Here is a 25654-nt window from a genome sequence, read left to right as displayed (position 1 = left end):
AAATTTTAATCCCCAAAAAGAAGAAAAAAAAAAATTTTCAAAAAAAAAAAAAAAAAAAAAATACAACTGGTACATTTTGAGCAATGGAATGCAGTGCAACCAAATGGCATAAATACAATTATTTCAGTTAACATCTAATAATAAAAAACAAACAAAACTACCAAACAAACAATTTAAACCAGCACAGCCGAAGTGTTCAGGTCAGTGACGACAACGCAGGCCCGTAAAGTAACACTTCCCCAAAACAACCGGATCAGTCGTGGTGGATTTTAAACAGTACATTATCACAGCCTGCAGGACAGACGGAGACTAGGACTAATGACGCTGGAGCTGGTTGACGTGGTCAAATTCTCATCTTTTATTTTGTGAGCTGCCTCACAACTTGAGCTTCTTCCTGCGTCCTCGGCCGTCGGGGGTTCCCTCTGCTTTACGCTTCTGCGCCTGGAAAAGAGTGAGATGGAAAAACGCTTTCAGTGAGTCTGAAGTCAGTAAAACTGCTAATGATGGATGCAATTCATTATTTCAGGAATCAATTACATTTTCTGACAATTCTACAGATTTCTCATTTAACCACTTAATTTGCCATTCATTAAAAGATGCAAATAAATAACTGAATTCCTTTATTAAATAAGAAATTAAATATTTTATTGTTGTTTCCTGGAAACAAAAGCATTCCTTTAGTAAGTCTGAAGCAGGTGAAGCTAAATTATGCCGCTTGAGGCGTTTTGCCTAAAATACATTTACAGACAATTTTTAACTTAAATACAAAATGTAATTCTGGCTTGGTTACAGCTCTGAATGTTGTCTTTTTCCACCAAATGGCATTTTATTTGAGTCTGTCTACTCTAGTTTAACAATTAATTTATGACTAAATTAGTTGGCGATTATTCTGATAATCGATTCATCGTTTCAGCCTTCGCACAGATATCCCATCTCTCTAAGCTTCGACTTACTGAGCCGCTCTTTGGTCCCCTCTTCTTTTTCTCAGCCTTCTCTCTCTCCTCCAGCTCCATGTTCTCTCTCTCTATCAGCGTGATCAGGGTGTTGCATCGCCTCTGCAGCTCCTACATCAACAGAACAAGCCCCTAAAGTTTTACTTATGTCAACAAACAAGAGGAAAAACAAGAATCAAGAAAGCTCCAGGAAGACTGAATTCACCATGGCTGTCCTGGATTTGAGGAACCAGTCAAAGCGGAACTGAGGCGAGTTGCGGATGCACTGGCGGAGCTCGTCGTAGACGCTCTCCTTGTCGAAGCCCAGCTTGTGCAGCATGCAGATGAGGAAGCGGTCTTCCTCCTCTGTGTAGTTCTTGCCCTTGTTGGTGCCGTAGGAGATGCGGAGCTGATGGAAGGGAGCCTTGTAGCGTCCAATCTGCACACAGGAACATGTTGCAGGTTGGGACACTTACCACATCGAAATTAAAGCATTTTCAAAGTTTTTAAACTTTTTCAACACCACACTTCAGAGATAAAAACAATACAAATTAACTAAAAAAGGTAGTTTTGATTCACTAATGTTTATTACTGTTAATAATATATTGTTATAGTATTCTACATTCTACAGAAGGAACGAAGTAAACCTAAATAAAACTATTTTAAGTTTTGAAATGTCACACACACACACACACACACACACACACACACACACACACACACACACTGAAAAAATAACATTAATTACATTGTTTAAAGTATAAAATATAAGCCAACCTTAATTTTAATTACACAGCTCAATAAGTTATTGAAAAATTAGAAATTATGTCTAGAAATATTCTTGCTACGTTTTCTGGCATTTATCAACTAGAAATAATTTCTTTAATTCTAACAGATTTAATTAAAAAAAGAAAGTTTGGTCTGATTTATCTTCTAACAGTGAAAGAAAAGGTAGCGTGTCTCGATTAGGTGCATGAAACTATCTCGTTTCAACTGTAAAAGAAACACTTTCCAAATTTAGCTTTTTAATCAAATGTTAGTTTGCACTTTATTGCAAATCTGTTAAGTTAGAATATCAAGCGCTTCCAAGAACTTTATACATAAATGAAGCCCTTTAAAAACCTGGAAATTTGAGCATTTTGGAGCTCAGGCCTGATGTTGATCAGCTGCTTCAAACCAACAGACGGCGGCTCACCTTCGAGTCCAGAGCTTTCTTGATGCTGATTCTTCTCTGAATTCTGGCTTCTCCTCTCTCGATCTGGGCCATGATCTTTTCGATATCCTGTAACTCGTTGCAGCGCTCCCAGAAAACGGCTGCAAAAACATAAAGAACACACACAAAGTTAGAAAAATACCCCACAGAAAACTAAATACATATTTAAATTATTTATATGTTTATTAATTACCAGAATATTCCATAACTTCTTCAGGTGTTTTTCCCTCGACTTCTCTGGCGATGTTCTCGATATCGTCTCTTCCCCATTTCTCGTTGGCTTTAATGAACTGGTTGAAGTCTCGTTTACTCCAAATTGTGAATCCCTGCGGGAAAAAAAACCCAAAACTGATGAATGTAGCAAAGCTCCATGATGTTTCTGATCATTTACTCCTGAGAAACAAAACTGTTGCTGTGCATTGTAGAATTATATCAAAGGAATACAATTAAATGTGTTTTTAAAGACTTTTTTAGTAGCTTTGTCGTGAATATTGGAGGTCAAGGTGCAAGTATTTATTGAAACGTACAGTAGTGCCTGCAGATAAAATAGAACAGAAGTTTCCACTAATGGCAAAAAAACAACAAGGAATTAAGGTTGGAAAGATAAAACTACATACAACATTTTGAACCAAGATTCTGCTTAATTTGCTTGGTGAAATTCTTAATCTTGTAATAGAGGAAACAGGAAATACAGTTTGGTGAAACCATTAATTTAAATTTAACTTATTTTCCTTGTTTTGCATTTTCTAAAACTTGAAAAGTATCAAAAGCAAATTCTTTAAATTTCAATCCTTAGAGAATAAAATACCATCAGACTCGAGTCTACAGTCTGATCATGTAGGGTTTTTAATTCATTTATGTTTTAACTTGGAAAAAAGACACAGTGCTTTTATTTTGAGTGAATAGGAATATATCTGGTGAATAAATCAAATGCACCATTTTACAGAATATGCTCATTCCATCAGACTGACTTTCTCTTGTGGTTTCAGAACGTAACAGATCAAAGTCGCAGTTCTTTACAGACTGAATCCGTGTTAAACCAGCCGATCTGTACCTGCTGCAGTAGATTCTCTTTCTCCTCCAGCTCCTCCTCAGTCAGAGCTTCGGCCTCGTCGATCTTGGCCTGCTCTTCTTTTTGGACCTGGGCCGAGTTGGGGATGTCGGGATTACGCGGAACCTGGACCAGGAGGCAAAGTTAAACAATAAAACATCTCAAAAGAAGCCGCCTGAGGAATTTAATCCACTAAATTTGAGCTTTTTTAAACCTTGTATCCGATGGTCTTTCTGTAGAACAGGATCTCTTTCTCCAGAAGCTCAAACAGACGTGGAGGGAAGAACTGGAAGTCCTGGACGTTTGGCTGCTTCGGCGGACGAGGAGCCTGAAAAACAGGGAAAACATTTCCATTAAGAACAAAACAATCCTGCTGTCCCTCTGCATTATATGCATTATACAGGATTCATACATTTTACCACAGTAAAATTCAAGCACTTTGAAGGCAAGTTTTTAAACTTTTCCAGTACAACACTTTGGAGATAAAAAAAAAAAAAAACAATACAAATGAACTAAAAAGAAGTTTAAATTAACTAGTGTATATATATATATATATATATACACTAGTTATATATATATATATATATATATATATATATATATATATATATATATATATAACTAGTGTATACATAAAAATATGTATATTTTTTTACTATTATTAATAATGTCTTGTGACAGTATTCTACATTCAAGATTTTTAATTCACAGATCGTCAAAAAAAAAAGTTTTCTGGCATTTAAACAGAAATCATTTTGGTAATTATAATTGAAATTGTTTAGTAAACAAAATGTTATTCTTTACATTGAAGCAATCAAAATAAATCATATTAAGGCAAATGACCTTTCTGCTCAAATTAAATGCTTAAACAAAATATAAGTCATAGAAAAAATTGTGCAACATTTTCTGACGTCAATTTGCTGAATTATTTCAAATCAGCAAATTGAAATAATGGAGGTAACTTAACTTACCTAAAATAATAAAAACTTACTCTGATTTAACTTCTTTTTATTAGGTGTATGAACATATCTGGTTTTAACTGTAACACTTTCCAAATTTAGGTTTTTAATAAAACATAAGGTTGCAGTTTGAATATCAAGCATTTTCCATGACTTCCTACAGAAATCAGGCACTTTCCAAACCTTGAAAATTGAAACTCAAGCATTTAAAGCACCTTTGTGACCCCAGATTATAAAGTCTTGGTGTTAGCAGAGCGATCTGGTCCTACCTTGGGTGCTTTGGGCTCACTGACTCGCAGAGCTTCCCTGAAGTACGCATCTACGGCGTAATTGGCTTTCCGTTCTCTTTTGGGAGGCTCAATCCAGTTGGTGATAACCTGCAAAGAAAAAAAAACAAACCCAAGTTTTAAAATATGACACATGGAGAGCGACAGCTATTGCTGGTCAGGACTTTTACCTTTTTCTTCTCTCTGTAGTCCTCTCCTTCGAACGTGTACACGCTGGTGTTCTCAGTGTCCATGGTGAAGTTCCTCAGTGAGCTTTCACCCAGAGATGACAGCTTCTCTTTCATCTCCATGGTCTACCAGAAAACAATCACAGGTTTACATTCACAGGAAAACAGCTTAAACCTTTTAGGAACAGCTCATCTGAAATCCTCTGCAGGATTCACCTTTCTCTCTCCGCGCTCCAGGATCGCATCAATGTCATCGTCTGTGATCTCGCTCTCTTTGGAAGCAAACACGTGTGTGGCACCGTGCCGGATGATGGACAACATCTCGTCTTTACCCAGCTTGTTTGCACTTGGATCCACAAGTCTTCCTGCAAACAAAACCATCTTTTAGCTTTGCTTCCTCATTCCACCAAATCCACTCACAGAACGGACGCAAGGCTCACCCTGCTGGATGACGATAGAGTCCAGGCGCAGCTTCATCTCGGCCCTCTCCACAATCCTCTCCTCCACGGTGTTTTCCGTGATGAAACGGTAAACACGCACCTGCTTCTGCTGACCGATTCTGTGAGCTCGATCCTAAAAGGAAAACCAGACAGCTCTCAATCTTTCTGCTTTCTTCAGATAGAAACTAATTAACTGTGGCCGCGTTTGAAAGCAGAGCGCTCACCATCGCCTGCAGGTCGACTTGGGGGTTCCAGTCCGAGTCGTAGAGAATGACTACGTCGGCTGTAGCCAGGTTGATGCCCAGACCGCCGGCCCTGGTGCTCAACATGAAGATGAACTTTGTGCTGTTTGGCTCGTTGTAGGCGTTGATGGAGACCTGGTGGCATTAGAGAGAAACCGCTTTGTTAAGAGTCAAACGATACCAGCAGGGTTTCCCCTCAGAAAAGCATAAGCCTGGTGGCAGGGGAAGCCAACCAGCGGCCACCATGTTTTTGCGTTAAAAACTGACAAGAAATTTGATTATGTGTTTTTGGAATCCATAATAATGTCTTAAAACAGGCAAACACAAAAATTAGACAGTTAAAATATATATATTTTTTGAACTTCAGTTAAATCCTAATCTTAACTATGTAAGGCAGGCAACATTTAAACATAAAATAAATATTATTTTTCAGTGTTCAATACACATGAACATTATGTACCTGTCTTTCTTCGTGTGGTGTTTGTCCGTCCAGACGGCAATACTCATAGTTCTTCCACATGCAGTAGTCCTCCAAGATGTCCAGCATCCTGGTCATCTGACTGAAGATGAGCACACGGGAGCCTAAACGAACAAACAAAACAGCTCAGGACGCTCAGAAGTCATCCATCTGTCCATCCATCTTCTTCCGCTTATCCGGAGCTGGGTAGCAGCCTAAGTAAGGAGGCCCAGACTTCCCTCTCCCAGCCACTTGGGCCATCTCCTCTGAGAGAACCAGAGATACTTAAACTCCTCCACTTGGGGCAGGACATCTTCCCTGACCCAGAGGAGGCGCACTACATTGTTAAGCTTTGGGAGAAAACTGAACCTTTCCTGTGTTTAGTAAAAATAATTTCTGTAATCCATTTACTCTTCCAGACCGTGTCAGATTGATATGAAAAGCTAGCTGGATGTCAAACAGCTACACACCCTGCTCCTTCATTTTGGGCAGCAGCTTGTCCAGCACCACCATTTTGCCGCCGTTCACCACCAGGTGTAGGTCGGTGGTGTAGGGCGGGCCGGGCTCCGCCCCGTCAAACAGGTACGGATGGTTGCAGCATTTCCTGAGCTGCATGAGGACGTTCAGCAGACGCATTTTGTCCATTTTGCCCGCAGAGTTCAAGATGTCGATGTCCTTCATGAGAATCTTTGTGTACCTGATGGGTGGAAATACAGCCGATGTCTTTAGACGTCCAGTTCAGACCAAATTTAATGTCAAAGAATCTTGAAGCTTCGATGCTCACCACTCGCGCTGCATTTTACTGAGACCCACGTAAATCTTGATCTCTTTTTTGGGAAGCAAAGTTTTCTCGACGTCTGCTTTGATACGACGAAGCAAGAAAGGACGCAGCACCTGAACAACAACAACACGGCATTTAAAGGGATATTCAACCCAAATACACACTTTAAAAGGATGAGATTTACATTAAATGTTTGGAACTTACAGTGTGAAGACGTTCAACCAGCTTCTGGTCGCCCAAGCAGTTGTTTGTGTCAAACCATGAGTCGAAATCCTAGAAAGAAATGAAAACTTGGTAAGTAACCTGATGCATGAACTCGGTCAGGCGACAGGGGAAAACAGGATGGAAGTAAACACCTCCGATGAGTTGAAGACGTCAGGCAGCAGGAAGTTGAGCAGAGCCCAGAGCTCATGCAGGTTGTTCTGAAGCGGCGTTCCAGTCAGGAGCAGCCGGTTGGTGGTTTTAAATTCACGCACAATTTCTGACAGCTGAAAGACGTGACATAAATTATTACTGCTATTAACAACATTCTACATTCAAACGTACTAATTCGAAGTTACAAAAAAAGTTTTCTGGCTTTTAACAATTATAAATAATTTTGGTAATTCTAAATGAAATAAAAAAAGTTTAGTCTGATTTAACTTTAGACTGTGAGAAAACATTTTATTAGGTATTTGAAAGTATCTGGTTTTAACTGAATAATATTTATAAGTTTAAGTTTTTAATCAAACATTAGATTGCACTTTGTTACAAAACTGTGTAGTTTGAATATTGAGCATTTTCATTAATTTATGTAGAAATCAAACACTTTCCAAATCTTTAAAACACCTAAATGAAATTCAAGCATTTTCTAGCACCCATATGAACCTTGAAGAGGGCAAAATGTCAGCAGCTCCTGACCTTTGACTTCTCGTTCTTAATCCTGTGAGCTTCATCGATGACCAGGTACCTCCAGTTGAACTTCTTAAACACGGCCTTTTCAATGATGAGCATTTCGTAAGACGTGACGCAGACGTCCCACTCTCCTGGCAGCAGGACGTCTCTGATCAGGGCGGTCTGAAGGAAATCAATCAGAACCCAAATGTTTCAAATGACAGAGTTTTAAATCAAAAGCCTTAGATTAATCATTATGTCACAGCTTACACGCTGATCCCGATCTCCGATCAGGCAGACGGCGCGCAGAGAGGGGACCCATCGTTTGAACTCGTTCATCCAGTTGTACAGAGTGGACTTGGGGACCAGCACCATGTGAGGACCTGGAATGTTTCTGTAGTGTTTCATGTAACCCAGCAGGGCGATGGTCTGGAGGGTCTTCCCCAGTCCCTGAACAGGTTCAGAGAACATGTTGAAGGCCAGAAACTAACTGGAATTACAGCTGCAACTAACCGTTATTTTAGTCATCAATCGATTACTTTTGATGATTAATCAGCAAAAAAAACCTGGCACATTTTGCAGATGATTCATTTGAGTCTTTTTAGACAATATTAACACATTAAAAGATGTGAATAATTCAATTAATTTTTAAAATAAGAAAATATACACTTTCTTTCCTAAAATGCAAAGACATAGCATTACTTTAGTGAACATTTGATCTACAGTGGAAAATAAAAACTTTTAACATACAAATGTGAAAAGCTCAGCCGTTTCTGCTTGACTTAACATAAATACGATGGAGGAGAAACAGTTGACTGTTTTCTCTATTAGCTGATTAATAACTGGATGATAAACGGTGATTAATGGAAGTTGATTTTTTCACAGAATTTGAACAGGGTGAAACTAAACAATGCCACTTGAGTTTTGGGTAGAGTATATCTATAAACTTTTTTATTTTATGTCATCTTAAATGATTGCTCTGACTGTGTCATATCAGAAAATTGCCTCTTTTTTTGAGTCTGTATACTCCAGTTAACGATTAATCAATAACTTAATTAGTTGACGATTATTTCAACAACTGATTCATTACAATTAATAGTTTCAGACCTAACTGTAATTCACCCACATGCTTTCATCAGCGGGGGAAATACTGACCATCTCATCTGCCAGGATGCCGTTGATTCCATTTTCATACAGAGAAATGAGCCAGTTCAGACCACGGATCTGGTAGTCCCTCATTTTTCCTGTTTTCACATCTGAAATGAGACATGAGAGAGCGGTCAACCTGAAGAACAGCTCTAAAATTCCCTTCAGCTCCGGAAGCCGGTCTGCGCTTACAGGAGGGAGACTCATCAAAGCGAGTGCACACGTTGGTGGTCTTTGTGCTCTCGTTGAGAAGCTCTTCATCTTCCTCTTGCTCGGTGCGGCGGTGCCGGTTGCTGAAACACAGAACAGGAAATGGGTTTAAGTTTCTGAAGGTTAAAAACAAGCCGAGTTGTTGGGCCGAATACTCACTCTCCAGCAGAGAGCAGGTTCTGTTTCTCGTCTTTCTTGATCCGAGGACGGCCTGGCTTCATCTTCAGCGGGGAGGTGGGGGTCTTCTGTGCAGCCGGTTGGATGAAATGTGCAAACAGCTCCGTTTGCTTTAACAGATATTCAAACCTGTTGGTTCGGTCAGTTTGCTGCAACAAACAGGAGGAAGTGTCTTCACTCATTTACCCAGAATCACAACAGTCGGATATGATACTTCAACTACACAAAATAATTTATTTACCACTTTCTCCTCATAACCTGGAGTGGAATCTTTAGTCTTAGATGATGAAGAGGAGGAAGCATCTTGTGCATCAGCACCACCTTCTGATGAGGATTCTTTTCCAGCATCTGAAGAGTCTGATTTTTCCTGAAGCACAAGATTATAGATTAGATTTGCTTTGGAATATTCTAATTCCATAGGATCAACACTCCAAGTAAAATGATGAGGAACAAGACCTCAGCTGCTTTCAATGAAAATAAATTATTTAAAAATATATTATACTTACACTAACAACCTGGTGTCATGCCATGTTTTAAGAGATATTACTTTAAAAACCAAAAACTGATTATTAGAATCTAAGTGCCCTAAGTAAAAGGCATCATATTTGAAAATTAATAAGTTGAATCAGCTGGTGTAACACAAGACATAAGTTTTGATGAGGCAATTTCATATTAGTTTTAGCAGGACTAAATTATCCAATTGACAGTCCACAAAGAGCATAATTATTGTATAATAGCAGCAAATCTGATACTGTATTTATTGTTTGTACATTTTTAGTGAATTCTGTATAGTACTGCTTGGTTGTTTTGTGTTAAAACAAAAAATAATTTATCTTCAAATAGATAAATTTAGTAATAAAAATGTAACCTCAACATAAACCTACTTAAGTTTAATGGTATCCTAAAAGTTTTAACTAGGTCTGGGCAATAAAGCAATAACAAACTATATTTATAAAATGTTGAATTATTTTGCTGAACTCCAACCCAGAATCACACAACATTTTACAAAAAAAATCTATTCAGATCAAGTTCAATTTAATTGTCAAGATTGCTTGGTAGTTAGCCATTATTGCAGCTTCAAACTAACTCATTATAACTTATAATAATAATAATAGATTTTACTTATAATGCTCTTTTAACACTGCAATAAGTGTTTACATATCTGCCGTTATTTCAGTTTTCTCATTTGCTATAAATTGTCTATTGTCTTTTATGCAAAAAATAAATAAATACAAATGCACATGTTGTTCATTTATTAAATTACCATACTCGGTTGTACTTCTGTTTTATACAAATATGCCATTTTCAATAACTGCACAGTACTATTTTTGTTACATTGTAAATTTGTCTTCATTGTAAAGGTTATTCGTATTTTTATATTTCTCATCTATTTACCTTTAACTTGCTGCTAATACACTAATAGGACAATAAAGAATATTTCTATTTCATCTATTTTATGTGCATTTAATCTAACAATAAAATGTGGACTAGTATGGCGACTTATGTGCAGATTTCAGCTTTAACGGTAAATTAAATAGAACATAGAAACATACATTTTGAGTTGTTTGAGCTCGTCTAAATATATTGTATTTTGTTACACAAAAATATCTTATTTGGTAACATAGCACAGGTTAGCTTCTCACAGGCATACTGTAGTTTTTCTGAAAGGCCATATGAAGTTAGTAGGATGCCGTTTTGTTTGTTTTGTTTTGGTTTGGGTTTTTTTTATGTTTTTTTTTAAACACAACAGAAGGTGCTACAGATCCCAAACAGTTAGCAGGCTTTTTCTGACCAGACTCATTGAAAACAAAGAGACTGATAGGAAAGTTGAGAAGTTATCCTCCTCACTGGTCCAGTTAAAATGTTTACATTCACAAGCACCAAAATGACCGCGTGTATTTTACCAGTGAACAATAAATGAGGGAATAATTTTGGTGCAATAACCTTTGGAGTATAAACACTGCTTATTGGGCCGGGGAACGTTAGCTTGGGCGGCCGCTGGACGCCTCTGATGCTGCTGCTGCTGTTAGCTAACTGTAGCACCCGTCGCGGAGAGCTAACTAGCCTGGATACCTCACATTAACACTCGCACATTTAACACAAAGAGTACGGAATAACTTTCCAAGCGACGAGAGAGTGCATTAACGACAACGGTGATGTGTTTTAAAAACATTTAGTCAGTGATGGGAATAGTTTAAACCGTGTTACCTCCGCTCCTCCTGCTTCTTCAAGTTCAGTTGGTTCTTCCCGCTGTTCAACGCAGTTTTCGCTTTCGGACATTTTGACGAAAATCTCTCTTTGGTTCAGAGATATGGTAGGTTATTTAGTGCCTTAATATATCTTGTTGAAACGGCCGTTAATGTTTTTCCTGAACCTTAACGGGTTTAGTCTGAACTATTGTTGATAATGAAAGACGCGCCGGTTGAACAGCCAGCACGCTAGCAAGATTTTTCTCGCGCTACAAAGCTACCCGGTAAACGTGCTCTCTCGCGAGACTTGTAAGTGCTGCTTTCGCGGACCCTTGAAAATGTCACTTCGGCTGACCTGGTATGGCATACACACCTTACAGTGCTGGAAAAAAAAATCTCCCACTTATATTTTTTTGTCACACTTAAATATTTCAGATTATCAAAACATCCTGTATAAAGATCATCCAAATAAACAAGCAAGAAGCAAAAAAAGGAGCCAACTAAAAACTGTTTTCAAATTATGATTTAATTATTCAGCGAAAAAAAAGAGAAAAAAAAACAATTGTTCAAGCCAACCTGTTCTTGAAAAAGCAATTGCTCATTAAACCCAATAGCTTGAATGCCCCTTAAATTTGGGTTTTGAACGTGGAAGGAAAGCTATAGAAAACATTTTGCATTCTAGAGAAATAAAGTGTTTATTTGCACGTCTGGTGTGTTTTGTTAAATTAGGAACACTGTGTAACATCTGTTTGTGAACATGTTCCTTTGCTGTTCAACGCAAAATGTTTTGAGAAATGCAATGCTATCAATTTGTATTACTTACAGTGCATAGTAAAATTAACAAAGCCAACTGGTTATTGAAATAAATAGTGTAGATTTACATTGTATATCACATTGTACAGTATATTTATAAGCTACACAAAACAAATTAAATTAAATTAAAATAGCAAATAAATAAAAATTAAGGAAGTAAAATTATCAGATAGAAAATTACAGTTTCTAACTTTGCACTCGGAAATTCCGGCTTGCGACAACGGAAATGGAACGCACCATGCGTTTAGAGTGACGTAATTCCTGAACAAAATTAATAACAACCTATAAACCAATTAAAGGCAATTCTTTGTATGAATCAACAAGTTTGTAACAAGTCGTTTTGAGATAAATGTTAAAGTTCATTTTTTTATGCTAATACGTAATAATGACCATTTACATGTAAATACATGAGATTTGTAATTTCAAAGTAACATTGTGTTAGTCATATTAACTTTGTCATATTCTCTATAGTTTTTTGAAGATTAAATATAATTTCCATATTTTAAAATAATAAAAAATATATTCTGACCTCATGTATATTAATTTCTGAAATAGCAACTGATAAGCTTCCGTAGATATTCAAACATTAAATGGTCGAGAGCGTTTGAGTGGAATGCATTTTTAAATATTTGTTTTGGTAAAATCCGTACAATTTTTTATGACGTTTCACCATTAATAAGGAATAAGTATTTATTCAAATTAATATTATAATGAAGCACATCTGTACTATAACAGGTATCAGTAAAACAGCTTCTTCATCTAAAGGTCCTTACGATGAAGGGGGCATAGACATGAATAAGAATAATTAATAATGAATAATTCATGTCTATGTATCAGGCTATGTCAGAGGTTCCCAAACTATGGGAACCTCTCCGTAGACCGGGCCGTTTCTCACATAGACATAATAAAAGGATAGACGCCTAATGGACCGCTCTCGTCTTGTAATATCAATACATGTTTATATAAATATATAAACATAAATTTATATAAATATGTATATATTATGTATATGTATAATATGTGTATGTATAAACAGCTAGCTGTTTTTTTGCAGCTAGCTGGCAAAAAAAACATTGTCAGCTAGCTGTCAATGATGAATACTGAATAATATACATTACATGCTTATATGCACACACACGCTGCTAGTATCACTTTGTTAGAGTCCCAGTGTTGCTCTATAAAGAGCAGAATGACAAAAGGGATAATATTCTCACTAGTAAGTCTGGTTATTTAAAAAAATGTGAATAACTTTAGGAGTAGATATTTCCTAAATTTTCTAACAACCACAAAATGACTACATCCTGTAACAACATTCATTGTATTGGCTGACACTTACATACAACTTGGACTGAAGGAGAACAATTTAAGTGTTTTTATAGAGATTTTTAGTGAAAAAAATCATTGAGTACTTGAAAAATTTTGTTCTGGCGACAAAAGAATCCCTGATGCAAAAAGAACTAATTATCTTTATGTAGACTAAATATGTAAGTATAAATGCAAAGTAAATCTAAAGCTTTCTTAGTTACTATATAGAAATGCCCTACTTATTTTTAAAAAAACATCAAAACAGTATTAAGAAAAAGTATCTCCCTTTGAAAACAACAGTTACGTTTTACGGCAGGGGTGCGTTTTTCAGCACAACACCGGATGTCGGCAGTTGGAATGACGGTAGTGGAAGGTTAATCAGCTGATTCTGAACGCTCAAATGATACCTGAATAAAACTGTTTCATCTGTCAGGAGATGTTTGACTCGGCCTGAGAGCTTTTACATTTAGTTTGGAATGTGTTGACATGCTGAATTCAGGTAAGTTCAGGTTGATACGCTTATGAATTGCGGATGTATTGTGGTGGTATTTATGCTAAGTCAGAGTGGTACCTGACGGTTACTCGGCCTGTTTCATTGCTTTGTTGTTATTATGGTGGGATTATTTTATTTATTTGGTTGGAATATGGAGTACTTCAGATTTTATAATAATTATTATAGCGCCGTGGTTATATTTTGTTAATAATCTACTATAGCTCCTACTCGTCTATAGGCATTTGTTGCATTTAAAGAAGCAACTAGCATTAGCACGCTAGCTGCCAGTTTCTACAGAACAGAAACAAAACAGCAATTTTTGTTGTCTTTCTCCTCCTGTGTAATAAATGAAGCAGAGAATACTGTTCAGTACCAAATAAATAATTTACATTTTTATAGTTACATTGGCTTTTAAATATATAAATAATTGTTAAATGTTCACATTGGAATACTTAAAAAAGGAAATGAGAAAAAAAATAATCTTACAAATGATAGCTACCTACCTGCTAAAAGTATATTTTAAAGCTGCAACAGTAAAAACGTACTTGGTGAAAAGCTTACTTGAGTAATTTAACATAACATTTGATCATATGATTTAATAGTTGAAGTTATGAAACAAACCCAAATTAATGCTTAGCTTTGGGTTTCTTAAAAAAACATATCTATCAAGTGGATCGTTATAGCTGGGACAGTAAAAAATAATAAAAAAAATTATGTCATCAGGTAGACAAAAAAATGCTGGTATTTTAAAGACTACAACAAAAATAAATAGAGTATCTAGTTTTTACCAATCTACTCCACTTATCTCTGTCTCTTAGAGATTAGGGATTTTCTAATATAAATCAATGCGAAGCGATCTGTTCTGGAGCCTGTTGCCTGGTTATTATTCAGATCTCACTAAGTTACAGTTGATTCAAGACTTGTGACTTCATGGGCTGGTGTTGTGTGTTTGAGTTAAAGAAGGCTGTAGTTTGGTTGTTTGAGACTTGAACAATCAACTAATTCTCAGAAACAATGTGCTGCTCACTATGCTCACTAATGTGTCTCCTTGGTTATTGAATGTGTTCATTAAAAAAACAAGTCTAATGACTAATTTATTTATTTTTCCAAGTATAATCACTTTTTACCAACTAATCACTTTATTTTGTCCTCTGCAGCTCGAGATCATGGACAAGATTCTGGAGGGCCTGATCAGCTCCGATCACTCTGTCCCGGTGAAGAGGGCCATAGTGAAGAAGGTGGTTGAAGCAGCAGAGAACGACGTGACGCAGGAGCAGTGTCAAGCCCTATTCACACTCACCACCCGCCTCATCTTACTTGGTGACAATGCTTTCCAGAAGCAGATCGGCCTGCAAGTTCTGGAGGCCTACGCTCGCTACCACCGGCCCGAGTTTGAGCTCTTCTTCTGCAAAGACTTTGTGCTTGGTTTACTCCAGCAGGGCTACGGGCAGCTGGAACACAGAGACGCTGCCATAATCGATTACATCCACTGCTGCCTGCGGCTGCTCATCAGCTGCCCCTCCGTCCTGGAGACCTTCAGTGTCATCCAAGTGGAGGTTTTGAGGATGGTGTGCGAACGCCCTGAGCCAGCTCTCTGCGCCCGACTCAGCACTTTGCTGTCAGACTTTATGCAGTGCATCCCGAGGGAAAAGTCAGGCGTCTTGTTCTGCCAGCAGCTAGTGAGGACCATCAGCTGCTTTCAGTGCTGTGCCAGCGAAGAGCGGGAACTGAGAGAGTATGTAGGCCAAGTGACGAAGGTCAGCACTCTTCTACAGAACATCTGGAAGGCAGAGCCAGCCACACTGTTGCCCTCACTGCAAGAAGTCTTTGCTATTATCTCCTCCACAGGTAAAGCTGCTTGAATTGTTACAGACTTTCTGTTTGTTAAAATTGACAAATGAACTGATATTTTAAAGTAAAAACACTGCAAAAATACAACATTTTACCAAGTATTTTGTCTATGTATATATATTGGTTCACATGAAATAAGTCAAAAGTCAAAACTAATTTAAAAGTAACTTTTCAGCAATATATATAAGCTTGTTTTAAGTCAATACTTCTTTTGATATAGATAAAGTACTAGTTCCTCTGGCAGATGTTTTTCACTTTTAGCAAGACAATTTTCATGTTTTAAGTGGGGAAAAAAATCTGCCAGTGGAACTAGTATTTTTGTATGTACATTCAAGATTTATTGAGATATTTTTGTCTTAATTCAAGTCTACTAAAATATTTGCACTAGAAGTGAGACAGAGATTCTTGGTAAGATTTTGTGTTTTTGTAGTGTATGACTTTAAATGTTCTAAAATCTTGAGTTAATACAGGACAAATAGTGTAGGATATTTTATTTTTGTGTTGCCAACTGAAACTGCAAACATACTCACAAATTGTTATTATTCATAAAATAAAACAGGAAATAACATGTCTGAGATTTTTGTAGACCACAAACACATGGTGAATCGTGGTGCATCAGCTGTTTTTTGTTGTTGTTTTTTTTACAGGTTGGCTTTTTATTGTGTCTGCAGATTTGTTTTAAATGTTTCTATCTAGATGTTAATAAGTATCTAAATAGAAACAACTCACAAGCTTCAAGGAACATATTAAAATATTTTATACAGAAAAATAACTCGATGTTGTTGTCCTTTCAGACCCATCCTTTGACCCATCTATTGCCCTGGCTAGTCTGGTCCAGCACATCCCTGTCCAGATGATCACTGTGCTCATCAAAAGTCTCACCACAGACCAGAACGTCAGAGATGCAAGCATGACCAAAGCTCTCAGCCGGTAGCTCAATGTCTTTTTATTCTGCACTTATATTCAACACTTGTAAGCTGTAGGATGAAAGCATGTTCTAATTTCAGTGTGTAATATGCAGTTTATGCTTGTTAACAGTTGTTTGTTGTGTGTTTTAAAGAATGATCGACTGGTTGTCTTGGCCGCTGGCCCAACATGTGGATACCTGGGTCATCGCTCTGCTGAAAGGACTGGCTGCTGTTCAGAAGTTTACCATCCTTATAGATGTCACTCTGCTGAAAATTGAAATGGTTTGTAAAACTTCCTTGGTTTACGGTTCTTTGGAGAGGAGGTTGGATTTAAATATTATGTTACCAATGTGTGAAATAGATTGATTAATTACTGTAGTTCATATTTATTGCTGGTTGATGTAATTGATTTTATATTTTAGGCCTTTTATGACAAATGTGTTAAAGAAATTGACTTTGATTTGTCCTAAATTTAACTTATAAATATTTGCTTTCTGTTTATTTTGACCTGCAGGTATTCAACCGTCTGTGGTACCCTATTGTGCGGCAGGGGGCGCTATCCGTGCTTTCCCACATGCTGTTGAGCTTCCAGCACTCTCCTGAGGCCTTCCATTTGGTAAGAGGTCCTCTGCCTCCTCACAGCTCATTTCCTCCTCATGTGACCAGATTGTTTGTTCTCTCATTTTCCTTCTGTTCTTGCTTAAATTACTTTGAGGCCACACAGACCCTCCTCAGTAATGATCTGCAAAGCATCTTAAATGCCAAGCAGTGGCCCTTGAACCAATTTAATTAAAACCTAAAAAACGCAAAATGATCAGCTGAACTCTCTGTGGAGGTCCTGATGTTCATCTCCTTCCTGCTGCTCATTTGATGGGAACATTTTAGCTTCATCGTCCAGAATTTATTGTTTTTATTTCCTAATTTTCTGTTTTTTGCCTTTCAGGTTGTTCCACTCGTGCGCCCTCTAGTTCAGACTCTAAACACTGATGGTCTCCCCACCAGTCAAACCTTCCTGCTCCAATTCACTGAGCTTATACACTGCATGATGTACCAGTACTCTGGCTTCCCTGACCTCTACGACCACATATTGGAAGCCATAAAGGTGAAGAACTGATGTTTATGTTGGTATTTTCTGAGTTAATTCAAATCAAAAAAGACTGCTCTGTAAATAAGGCCAGCCTTCAGACACATCCGCGTTAATTATTCCATATTCTCTTTCCAGGATTTCCCAAAACCTTCAGAAGAGAAGATCAAGTTGGTGTTGAATCAAAGTGCCTGGACATCCCAGTCCAATTCGTTTGCTTCTGGTTTATTGAGGCCAGCTGGGAAGTCTGAGACAGGAAGGACAGGTCTGATCAACCTGGGGAACACCTGCTACATGAACAGCATCATCCAGACCCTTTTTATGGCAACAGAGTGAGTCACTCAGTCACACCAACACACATGTCAAAGCTGAGAATGTGAAGAATTAAACCTGAGTTTTTGCTCTCAGTTTCAGGAGGCAAGTTTTGTCTTTACATCTTAATGGCTCCAACACAGTAATGAAGAGGCTGCAGCTCCTTTTTGCCTTCCTGGCACACACACAGGTCTGTTATGTCTTGACTAATGAAATATGTGTGAAGTTGGTGGATGTCATCATGAGTTGTGTGCTTTGGCCTACAGAGGGCAGCGTACGCTCCCAGGAACTTCTTGGAAGCGTCTCGTCCTCCCTGGTTCAACATGGGCTCACAGCAGGACTGTTCAGAGTATCTCAGATTCCTTCTAGAAAGGTACAGTGAGTCTCCAGCGCTGCTCCTTATGCTCAGCTGTTCCTGTTGTTTTATTTTTGCTTAAAGCCAATTAAAATGTCAAAGCTGCAGGCAGGAAAGATCTCCGGTAACACGTAGTCTTGATTGTGCCATTTTGTAGCACAACAGGCCTTTTGATCAGTTACTCAGTACTTGGGTTTTACCACATACTTTTTTAGTCTTACTTGAGTAAAAATATGCTGAAGTACAGCTACTCATTTGTCTATAATCTTTGGCTACTCGACCCACCTCTGCTAATGCCAAGTGTACTCATATTTTTAAGGTTGCACGAAGAGGAGAAAACGCTTCACGTTCTGCAATCAGCCAAGCCAACAGTAGCCTCCCTGGTTGATCCGATCAGCAGAGACCCAACAAGTCCAACAACTTCTGAAGACCGCAAGGACTGCCATTTGGTTGAAGCGGAGAACCGATGCGCAAACAATGGAAGGACTTTGATAGAGCGGATGTTTGGTGGAAAGCTGATTACAGGCATTCGGTGCATGCAGTGTAACAGCATCTCCGAGAAAGAAGAGCCTTTTACAGACTTGTCTTTGGCCTTTTGCCCGTCTTCTTCCTCTCAGGGCAGTCCCAAAGCAGAGAGACTTACAGAGGAAGGCAAGGTGCTCTGTCAGGGATCTGTCAATGGTGGCAGCGAAGCTCCTGAAACAAGCAATCTAGCTACTAATGTTCAGTATGAGCCAGTGACGAACGAACCCCCTCTGTCTGTGCCTGACCTGGTGAACTATTTTCTGGCTCCTGAGATCCTGGATGAAGACAATGCGTACTTTTGCGAGAAGTGTGTTTCCCTCCAACGAGCTGAGAGGACCATGAAGGTGGTTTCCGCGCCTGAGTACCTCATCCTCACGTTGCTCCGATTCTCTTACGATGCCAAAAGCCATATCCGCAAGAAGATTCTAGATAATGTCATCATCCCGCCAGCCCTGAGACTTCCTGTCCATGCCTCTGCGACGCCAGTGCAGTGGTCCTCCGCCTCCTCGTCTCCTTTGCAAGTTGATTCCCCAGAAAGCAGCGAGAACCTGGCTAAGAAACTCAAACCATCACAAGGAGAAGAGGAGGAAGAGAGGAAGTTGAGGTTAGATGAAGCTGAGAAGATGACCAGAGGAAGAGAGACTTCAGTCCAATCAGTGCCCTATATGCTCAGCTCTGTCGTGGTGCATTCTGGGGTTTCCTCGGAGAGCGGCCACTACTACTCCTACGGACGAAACATCAACGGAGCGGATGGGACGCAGCACTCAGCGGGTCTGTCTCCTGTCAAACAGGATTCAGCGAGCGAACAGGCCGCTTGTAGCCTCTGCACATCAGAACAAGGCGACTCATTACCCAACACGGGCCTGGAGGCGAGGGACTGGCTCCTATTCAATGACAGCAGAGTGACGTACACTTCCCTACAGTCAGTACAAAACATCACCAATCGCTTCCCCAAAGACACAGCCTATGTGCTCATGTACAGGAAGCAGGAGCTGCCAGGGTTGAATGGAAACGAGGGACAAATGGCAAATGGAATGAGGCTGAATGCCGAGCCTCCCCTGCAGAAAGAGCTGCTGGATGCTATCATCAAAGACAACAAGCTGTATTTACAGGTAATTCTCACAGATTTGCATTACTGTGCAGTGAATTTGCAAAGTTGCAACTAGGGCTGTTAGGTAAATCAAATGATTGAAAATTTGAACTTCCTCAGGGCAAATTATCTACCTCAAGGATTTGTTAAAGCTGCAGTATGCATCTTTTATAAAATATGTTTTTGACATATTTGTAAGTATGGAATGAGAGATAATCTGTGGAAAATAATTGAGCTCCTCTGCCTTCTAGTATTAACTAGAAATAGCCAATCAGAGCCAGGAAGAGGGTCTTATCGCTGTTAATCAGACCCATTTATGCACCATTGCTCTCTGCTACGATAGAGCGTCTCTCTGTCATGAATGCTAATACCTAGTTAGCATGATCAACGACGACGGCCGATAAACAGTTTTCCTGTAACTGTAAGTTGTTTCTCCTCTATCAGCACATTTAGCAACATGTTCATGTGGTTGATTGACAGCACTGGCTCTGATTGGTTGTTTTTGGTCGGAAGCGGTGCATTTCTTCAGATGGCAGTAGCGGCACAGGGAGGAAGTGGAGGAGCTTGACCTTTTCAGATTATCTATCTCATTTTATGCCGCCACGACCTGGTGATAGTTTTTTTTTTTTTTTTACATATTTGTTAAAACTAATATAAAACATATATAAAAACATTCATAAAAGTTATGTACTGCAGCTATAAATTATGTTTTATTATTCATTTCCAATATTTGTGTTGCGCAACACTCTCGCTTCCGCAATAAACTGTTGACGAATCCTAAGTGCTATGGAGGGAGAAGGCGAGGGTCAGAAAGAAGCGCCGCCAAGGGAGACACAAAATGTCAGATCACTTTAAACTAAATAGAAACAAACACATAGCTCAGCACGTTTACTGTAAAACAGAATTGGTGTTTCACAAAGCAGAGCCTCGATGCTCCATCCTCCAACATCCCAGCAGGAAACATCCATTACATGCATTGAGCTCACTTGTGCCTGCTGACTGGTGACATTTATGTTCCTTAAGAAAAACACAAACTTATTTTAACTTATCTGTGATTGTTAGTAGAATCTAGCATGTGGTACATGTTCAAGGAAATGCATGTAGCTACTTCCTGATCAAAAGTGATCTAGAGAGAAACCTGTTTTATAAAAGTTTTTTCATACTTCAAACTTGAGACTAAAAGTGAAGTGTAAAATAAAAGGCATTTGTTACTAATTTCTCAGTTTAAGTTAGTTTTTTAATTTTTAAAGATTAATTTGAAATGTTTTATTTCTCATATGTTTTTGCACTTTAAAACAGTTTTTCCATACATCAAACTTGAGACTAAACTTGACTTTTGAAACATTTAAAATTTTACGTAGTAAGTTTTCTTATTAAAAGTTAACTGTACTGTTTTTTTTACTAGCAGTTCTCTTTCATATATTTCTTTTACTAGCTTAAGTAGCTTTTACAGAACAGGACAATATTTTTTTATTCAATAGCTCAATTAACCATCAGAATACTATCAATAATCATTTACAACTGCCCTAGTTGCAAACTCACATTTTGACGTATTTTATAGGGATTTTGTAGAGTTGGGCAACATGGCTGAAAAACCTATCACAACATCAGCCGATACCGATAATTGTCAATTAGTTTTGTTGTTTTAAGTATCTGAAATGCTGCCAAACCTGTGTCGTGACCTTTCCTGTTTTGTCCACAGTTTCCTTTCGAGCTGTTGGACTCATTTTCTCCCTTCACTGCACGCCATTGTTTTTTCTTTTAAGCGGTTATGAGGCACGGTGGCGATACCTGAAACTGCTCCTATGCAAGTTACTCAACAAGTTATTGCTAGGTAACAACAGAGTGAGTGAGTTGCTATGTAACCAAACAGTGAGTGAGTCAGTTGATGTCAGCAACGCCTGAGAGGTTAGCATGGCTAGCAGCTAAAGCCTTTCCTACAACTACATCTCCCAGAATGCTATGCAGTTCTGGATCGGAGTTTAGTGAAATTACTGAACATTCTGACATCTTTTTTATTGGTACTGATCACATGTAAATCTCGATATATAACGGTGTTGATTTGTTGCCCAACCCTGGGATTTTGTTTTGTTGATCAAATCAAAGCATAAAGGATAAGGGAAGTTTTGCACGTTTTCCAGAATTTGCGTGTATTTGTATTTGGTGCCTCCAAATAAACACTCCTCCTATACTGCCACTACATATTTACATTTTTAAATGTTTGCTTCCATCATCTTTGCACATGTACACACTTACATTTTTGTTCATGCTCTTTCTTAGGAGATAGCACATGCTTAGCCAGAATAAATAGGGGAGATTGAAGGGGAGTCTGTGAAAATGTGGTTTGAATTGGAATCTATCCCACACTCATCAGACTTGTATTTGTAAAAAAGAAACTGAAAACGGGTCATTTATCTTCCACTTCATAACTTTGCACTGCTTTATGATGCTGAGTGAAAAACTGTGGAGGGGAAAAAGCTCAATGAGTTTGATTACATATGCAAGAAAGTGTAAGTGTGAAGTGAGCTGTAATTATTCTTACCACTGATTTAGAAGTTTGTGGGCATGTTTTTGGAACAACTGCTTACTTTTCATTTTCAACACACAATCGACTTAAAACATCATTTCCGTTTCTCTTCACAAGTAAGATTTTATCATTAAAGTGGAGGATTAATCCAGGTGGAACGTAGCAAACAGAGACTGAGCCGCAGACTAGATTGATTTATGTATTCTGGTACTCCTCGAGTGAAATTCAGACTCTTCTACTCAAAAATGTGAGGTGTAATTTCACAACTCACTGAGCTGTGGTGTGTTAAACTGAAACTCCACCGAGTTTGTGTAAATAACTTCGATGCATCTCCTCTAGAGGGAGCTATAACAACGTGATGTCCATTGGAATGCCTGCTCTGTTTCTTAAAGAGTTTATTTGTCCGTATTTCCAGGGTGCGTTTTAAACTTAATCAAGCTTGGTAAAATATTTGTCTGTCTCCTTGGTGATCAACAGGAGCAGGAGCTCAGCGCTCGGACCCAGGCTCTTCAGGCGTCTTCGTCTTCCTGCTCATTCAGGCCAAACGGTTCAGATGACAACAACCCACCAGGGAGCTGCGGCCCATCTGGAGGAGGAGGAGGAGGAGGAGGGGGAGGCTTCAACACCATTAGCAGACTGGTCTTCTAAAATGAAATAAAATGCAGAGGGAGACCCACATGAACTGGGGTTGACTGATCATATGAGAGGCTCAACAGTCATCTGTACAGAAAAGAAGAGCTCTGCTATAATTTAAATGTTTTCACACACTGAATATCAGGAAACTGGCTCTGATTCTTGGTTTTCTTCCATCCAAAGAGATGGATAAAAATGTTTTCTTTTTTCATTTTTTTTATCATCTAATGATTTATATTTCTTACTTTAAAAACCCTGGAGAATACATTTTTAAATACAGTTAAAACCAGATCTTTACATACAGTATAAAAAGACAACTTTTTTTTTTTTCATTAAATTATATAATTTTTTACTAGGTCAGTCAGGATTACTAATTTTTTCTAAATGCTAAATTGCAGAATAAGGAGTAACATATATATTTTTTACTTTCTTCATAGATGTATACTTGTTACCAGTAATTGGTAAAAGTGTTTTTTTTTAACCATATGATTGGTTCCAACATTCTTGATTTCCTTCCACAAACATCTCACCAAAGTTTGCTGGAATTTTTGTCCATTTCTCCTGTCAGAAATTGTCTGAATCGGTTTGGTAAATTTTGTTCTCACACCCTTGTTTCCAATTCTATCTACATATTTTCTTTGTAACTTAGAGATGCAATCTCCAATTCATTGATTCATTGTCCTTTAGTCACTTTGAAACTAATTAAGCATTTGGCAGACCTGTTTGCATCCAGATTTTTAACTTGGTGTCTATTTTGTAAATTGCACCTGTCCCACCAGACATGATGCTGCCACTTCTACACTCCTTTTTACGACATTTTTCCCCTTCAAATTTAGTAATGTTTATTATGGCTAACACTTTCATCTTAATTTGATCAAAAAACCATTTTTTTCCTGATTTAAAGTCCTTTCCCTTTGATCTGAATGTCTGTACAGGACTCATTTCAGCGATTTTAAATTAAATGTTGAACTTTCACAAACTGTTTAAAGGCAAAACAATTGCCGTAGCTGTAAATGTATTATTTTAAAGAAAGTAGTAAAAGTGTTATTTAAAAATATTCCTTAATTTTGATCATTCTAGTGGAAATAATATCAAAAATAAAACAGGAACGGTTTAGTCTGATTTGATGTCAGTGAGAAAAAGTTGTCTTTTTATACGGTCCATGTAAATATCTTGTTTGAACTGTACATGTATCCTCCATGAATAATAGAAAATATAGCCCAAGTACCTGTATAGTTCAAATTTAAAAGGTTTCCTTGTTTTTAAATGCACATTTTTACTTTGAAATATGTAAACATTTTGAAATGCCTGATTGGGGGATCAGTGTTTCTAATATTTCCTCACACAAAGATGATAGTTCATGTTTGTGTATTAAAACCACAGCTAAAATAATTGATCTGTAACAAAGTGTTTTTATTATCCTGTACTTCTAAACACAGCTTTGGGACTTTGCTTACTTCTGTGATGCATCACAAGCTATAAACCTTTTCTCAGAATGGAAAGTTTTTCAGGAAATTTGAATTTCTTCAGCGTGTGCAGTTTGTTGTTTTAAAGGTTTCATGCAATAAAAATGTATATATACGAATGAACCGTGCATTTTTGTATAATTTCAGATTATTTACCTGAAAATAATTTGAAACAACATATTTAATCCAGACATCCCTCTGTTCCCATCAACCAGAACGGATATATGATCCTTCCAGGGGATTCTGAGACCTCCAGCTGATGTTTCTTTGCACAGTGGGAAGATTACACTCGTGTCTTATAGAAAAGCAGGACAAGTCCCAGGTTCAGATTCCATTCAGTTCACTTAACATGTTTTTTGGCATGAAATTCATTATTTTTGTTGTTTTTTCTTCCATCTCATCAAACCCAATCTGCCTTCAGCCCTTCCCTCAGCATGATGCTTCCCTCTACATGCTTTACAACACAGATGGCCAACAATATAAAACTTGGTGTCTGACTTCCTCCACAAACATTCCAGGAGATGGTGAATACTCAACTCAATATTTCTTACATTTTATTTTCATTTACTTATTGAATCTCTATTTTGCCAGTAAAATCCCACTGAGATTTTATAAGAGAATCCTGGTCAAGAGTGGCAATATTCACAACAAAAACATTAAAAATTAACACTGTCAAAAATCAATAGAAACATTTGCAGACAAATGATTTCTTCTCTAAGCCAGTAAGAACAACCATAAAAACATCTATTGCCATAAAAACAACTTCTCATTGGCAATTTTTTTTTTAGCTAAGTTAATTATTTTTTGTTTGTTTTTTCTCTTTGGCCCTTTTTTTGTTCAACCCTTGTCAAAATGTTGTAATATCTCCCAAATGAATGGAATTACCTTTTAAACTATTAAAAAATTTTCCTGTTGCATCTCTAAAGAAAATTTCCTGAATTTGATTTACTTTGGCTTTTATTTTAAGATGAGTCAAAAACATGGATTAGAAATGGTTCTAATCAGCCACCGTATGTGTTAACAAGCTGATCAGAGAAGAAAACAGAACTGTGATTTGTCAAAACAAGCTGCTGGATTCTCTGCATATTTTTTTTTTTTTTTTTTTTTTTTTTTTTTTTTTGGTCAAAAAAAAATTTTTACAAAAAAGAAAAGGGGAAAAAAAGGGGGG

The 25654-nt window shown here is 37.8% G+C and overlaps 2 protein-coding genes and 1 long non-coding RNA gene across 4 annotated transcripts in view; 2 read left to right on the top strand and 1 right to left on the bottom strand.

The window, feature by feature from the left end:
• Positions 1 to 334: 334 nt before the first annotated feature.
• On the bottom strand, positions 335 to 11407 carry LOC106936902 (SNF2 related chromatin remodeling ATPase 5). The gene is made up of 24 exons (XM_015018156.1): positions 11144 to 11407; positions 9177 to 9302; positions 8918 to 9084; positions 8741 to 8841; positions 8558 to 8658; positions 7673 to 7852; positions 7430 to 7585; positions 6886 to 7017; positions 6734 to 6802; positions 6533 to 6642; positions 6219 to 6445; positions 5752 to 5873; positions 5274 to 5426; positions 5050 to 5182; positions 4826 to 4974; positions 4613 to 4735; positions 4425 to 4532; positions 3411 to 3524; positions 3200 to 3322; positions 2339 to 2471; positions 2128 to 2246; positions 1159 to 1371; positions 954 to 1064; positions 335 to 441 (listed from the first exon to the last, which is right to left on the bottom strand). Exons 1-24 carry the CDS (start codon positions 11213 to 11215, stop codon positions 376 to 378), a joined length of 3108 nt encoding a protein of 1035 aa, XP_014873642.1. The 5' UTR covers positions 11216 to 11407; the 3' UTR covers positions 335 to 375.
• The window catches only part of LOC106936920 (uncharacterized), a 22104-nt gene continuing 7785 nt past the window's right edge, over positions 11336 to 25654 (top strand). Inside the window, exons 1-3 of the long non-coding RNA XR_001422261.1 lie at positions 11336 to 11408; positions 14699 to 14704; positions 25008 to 25010. This is a non-coding gene — a long non-coding RNA (uncharacterized LOC106936920). The remainder of the gene's footprint in view (positions 11409 to 14698; positions 14705 to 25007; positions 25011 to 25654) is intronic.
• Positions 13565 to 24609, top strand: usp38 (ubiquitin specific peptidase 38). Of its 2 annotated transcripts, XR_001422258.1 has the most exons (12): positions 13565 to 13741; positions 14893 to 15583; positions 16381 to 16516; positions 16647 to 16776; positions 17009 to 17110; positions 17438 to 17596; positions 17717 to 17910; positions 17987 to 18080; positions 18157 to 18263; positions 18565 to 19882; positions 21563 to 21694; positions 22865 to 22952. XR_001422258.1 is itself a non-coding variant. In XM_015018169.1 (11 exons), exons 2-11 carry the CDS (start codon positions 14902 to 14904, stop codon positions 23033 to 23035), a joined length of 3093 nt encoding a protein of 1030 aa, XP_014873655.1. In that variant the 5' UTR covers positions 13566 to 13741; positions 14893 to 14901; the 3' UTR covers positions 23036 to 24609. The 2 variants fall into 2 exon arrangements, 1 of the variants encoding a protein (XP_014873655.1); XM_015018169.1 differs by lacking the exon at positions 21563 to 21694 and having other exon boundaries at positions 13566 to 13741; positions 22865 to 24609.

Source organism: Poecilia latipinna, unplaced genomic scaffold (assembly GCF_001443285.1).
Source record: "Poecilia latipinna isolate Pla-1442-1.1 unplaced genomic scaffold, P_latipinna-1.0 Scaffold78, whole genome shotgun sequence".
Lineage (NCBI taxonomy): Eukaryota > Metazoa > Chordata > Actinopteri > Cyprinodontiformes > Poeciliidae > Poecilia > Poecilia latipinna.
The sequence above is the reverse complement of the archived record's forward strand: the minus strand, read 5'-3'. Positions and strand labels throughout refer to the sequence as shown.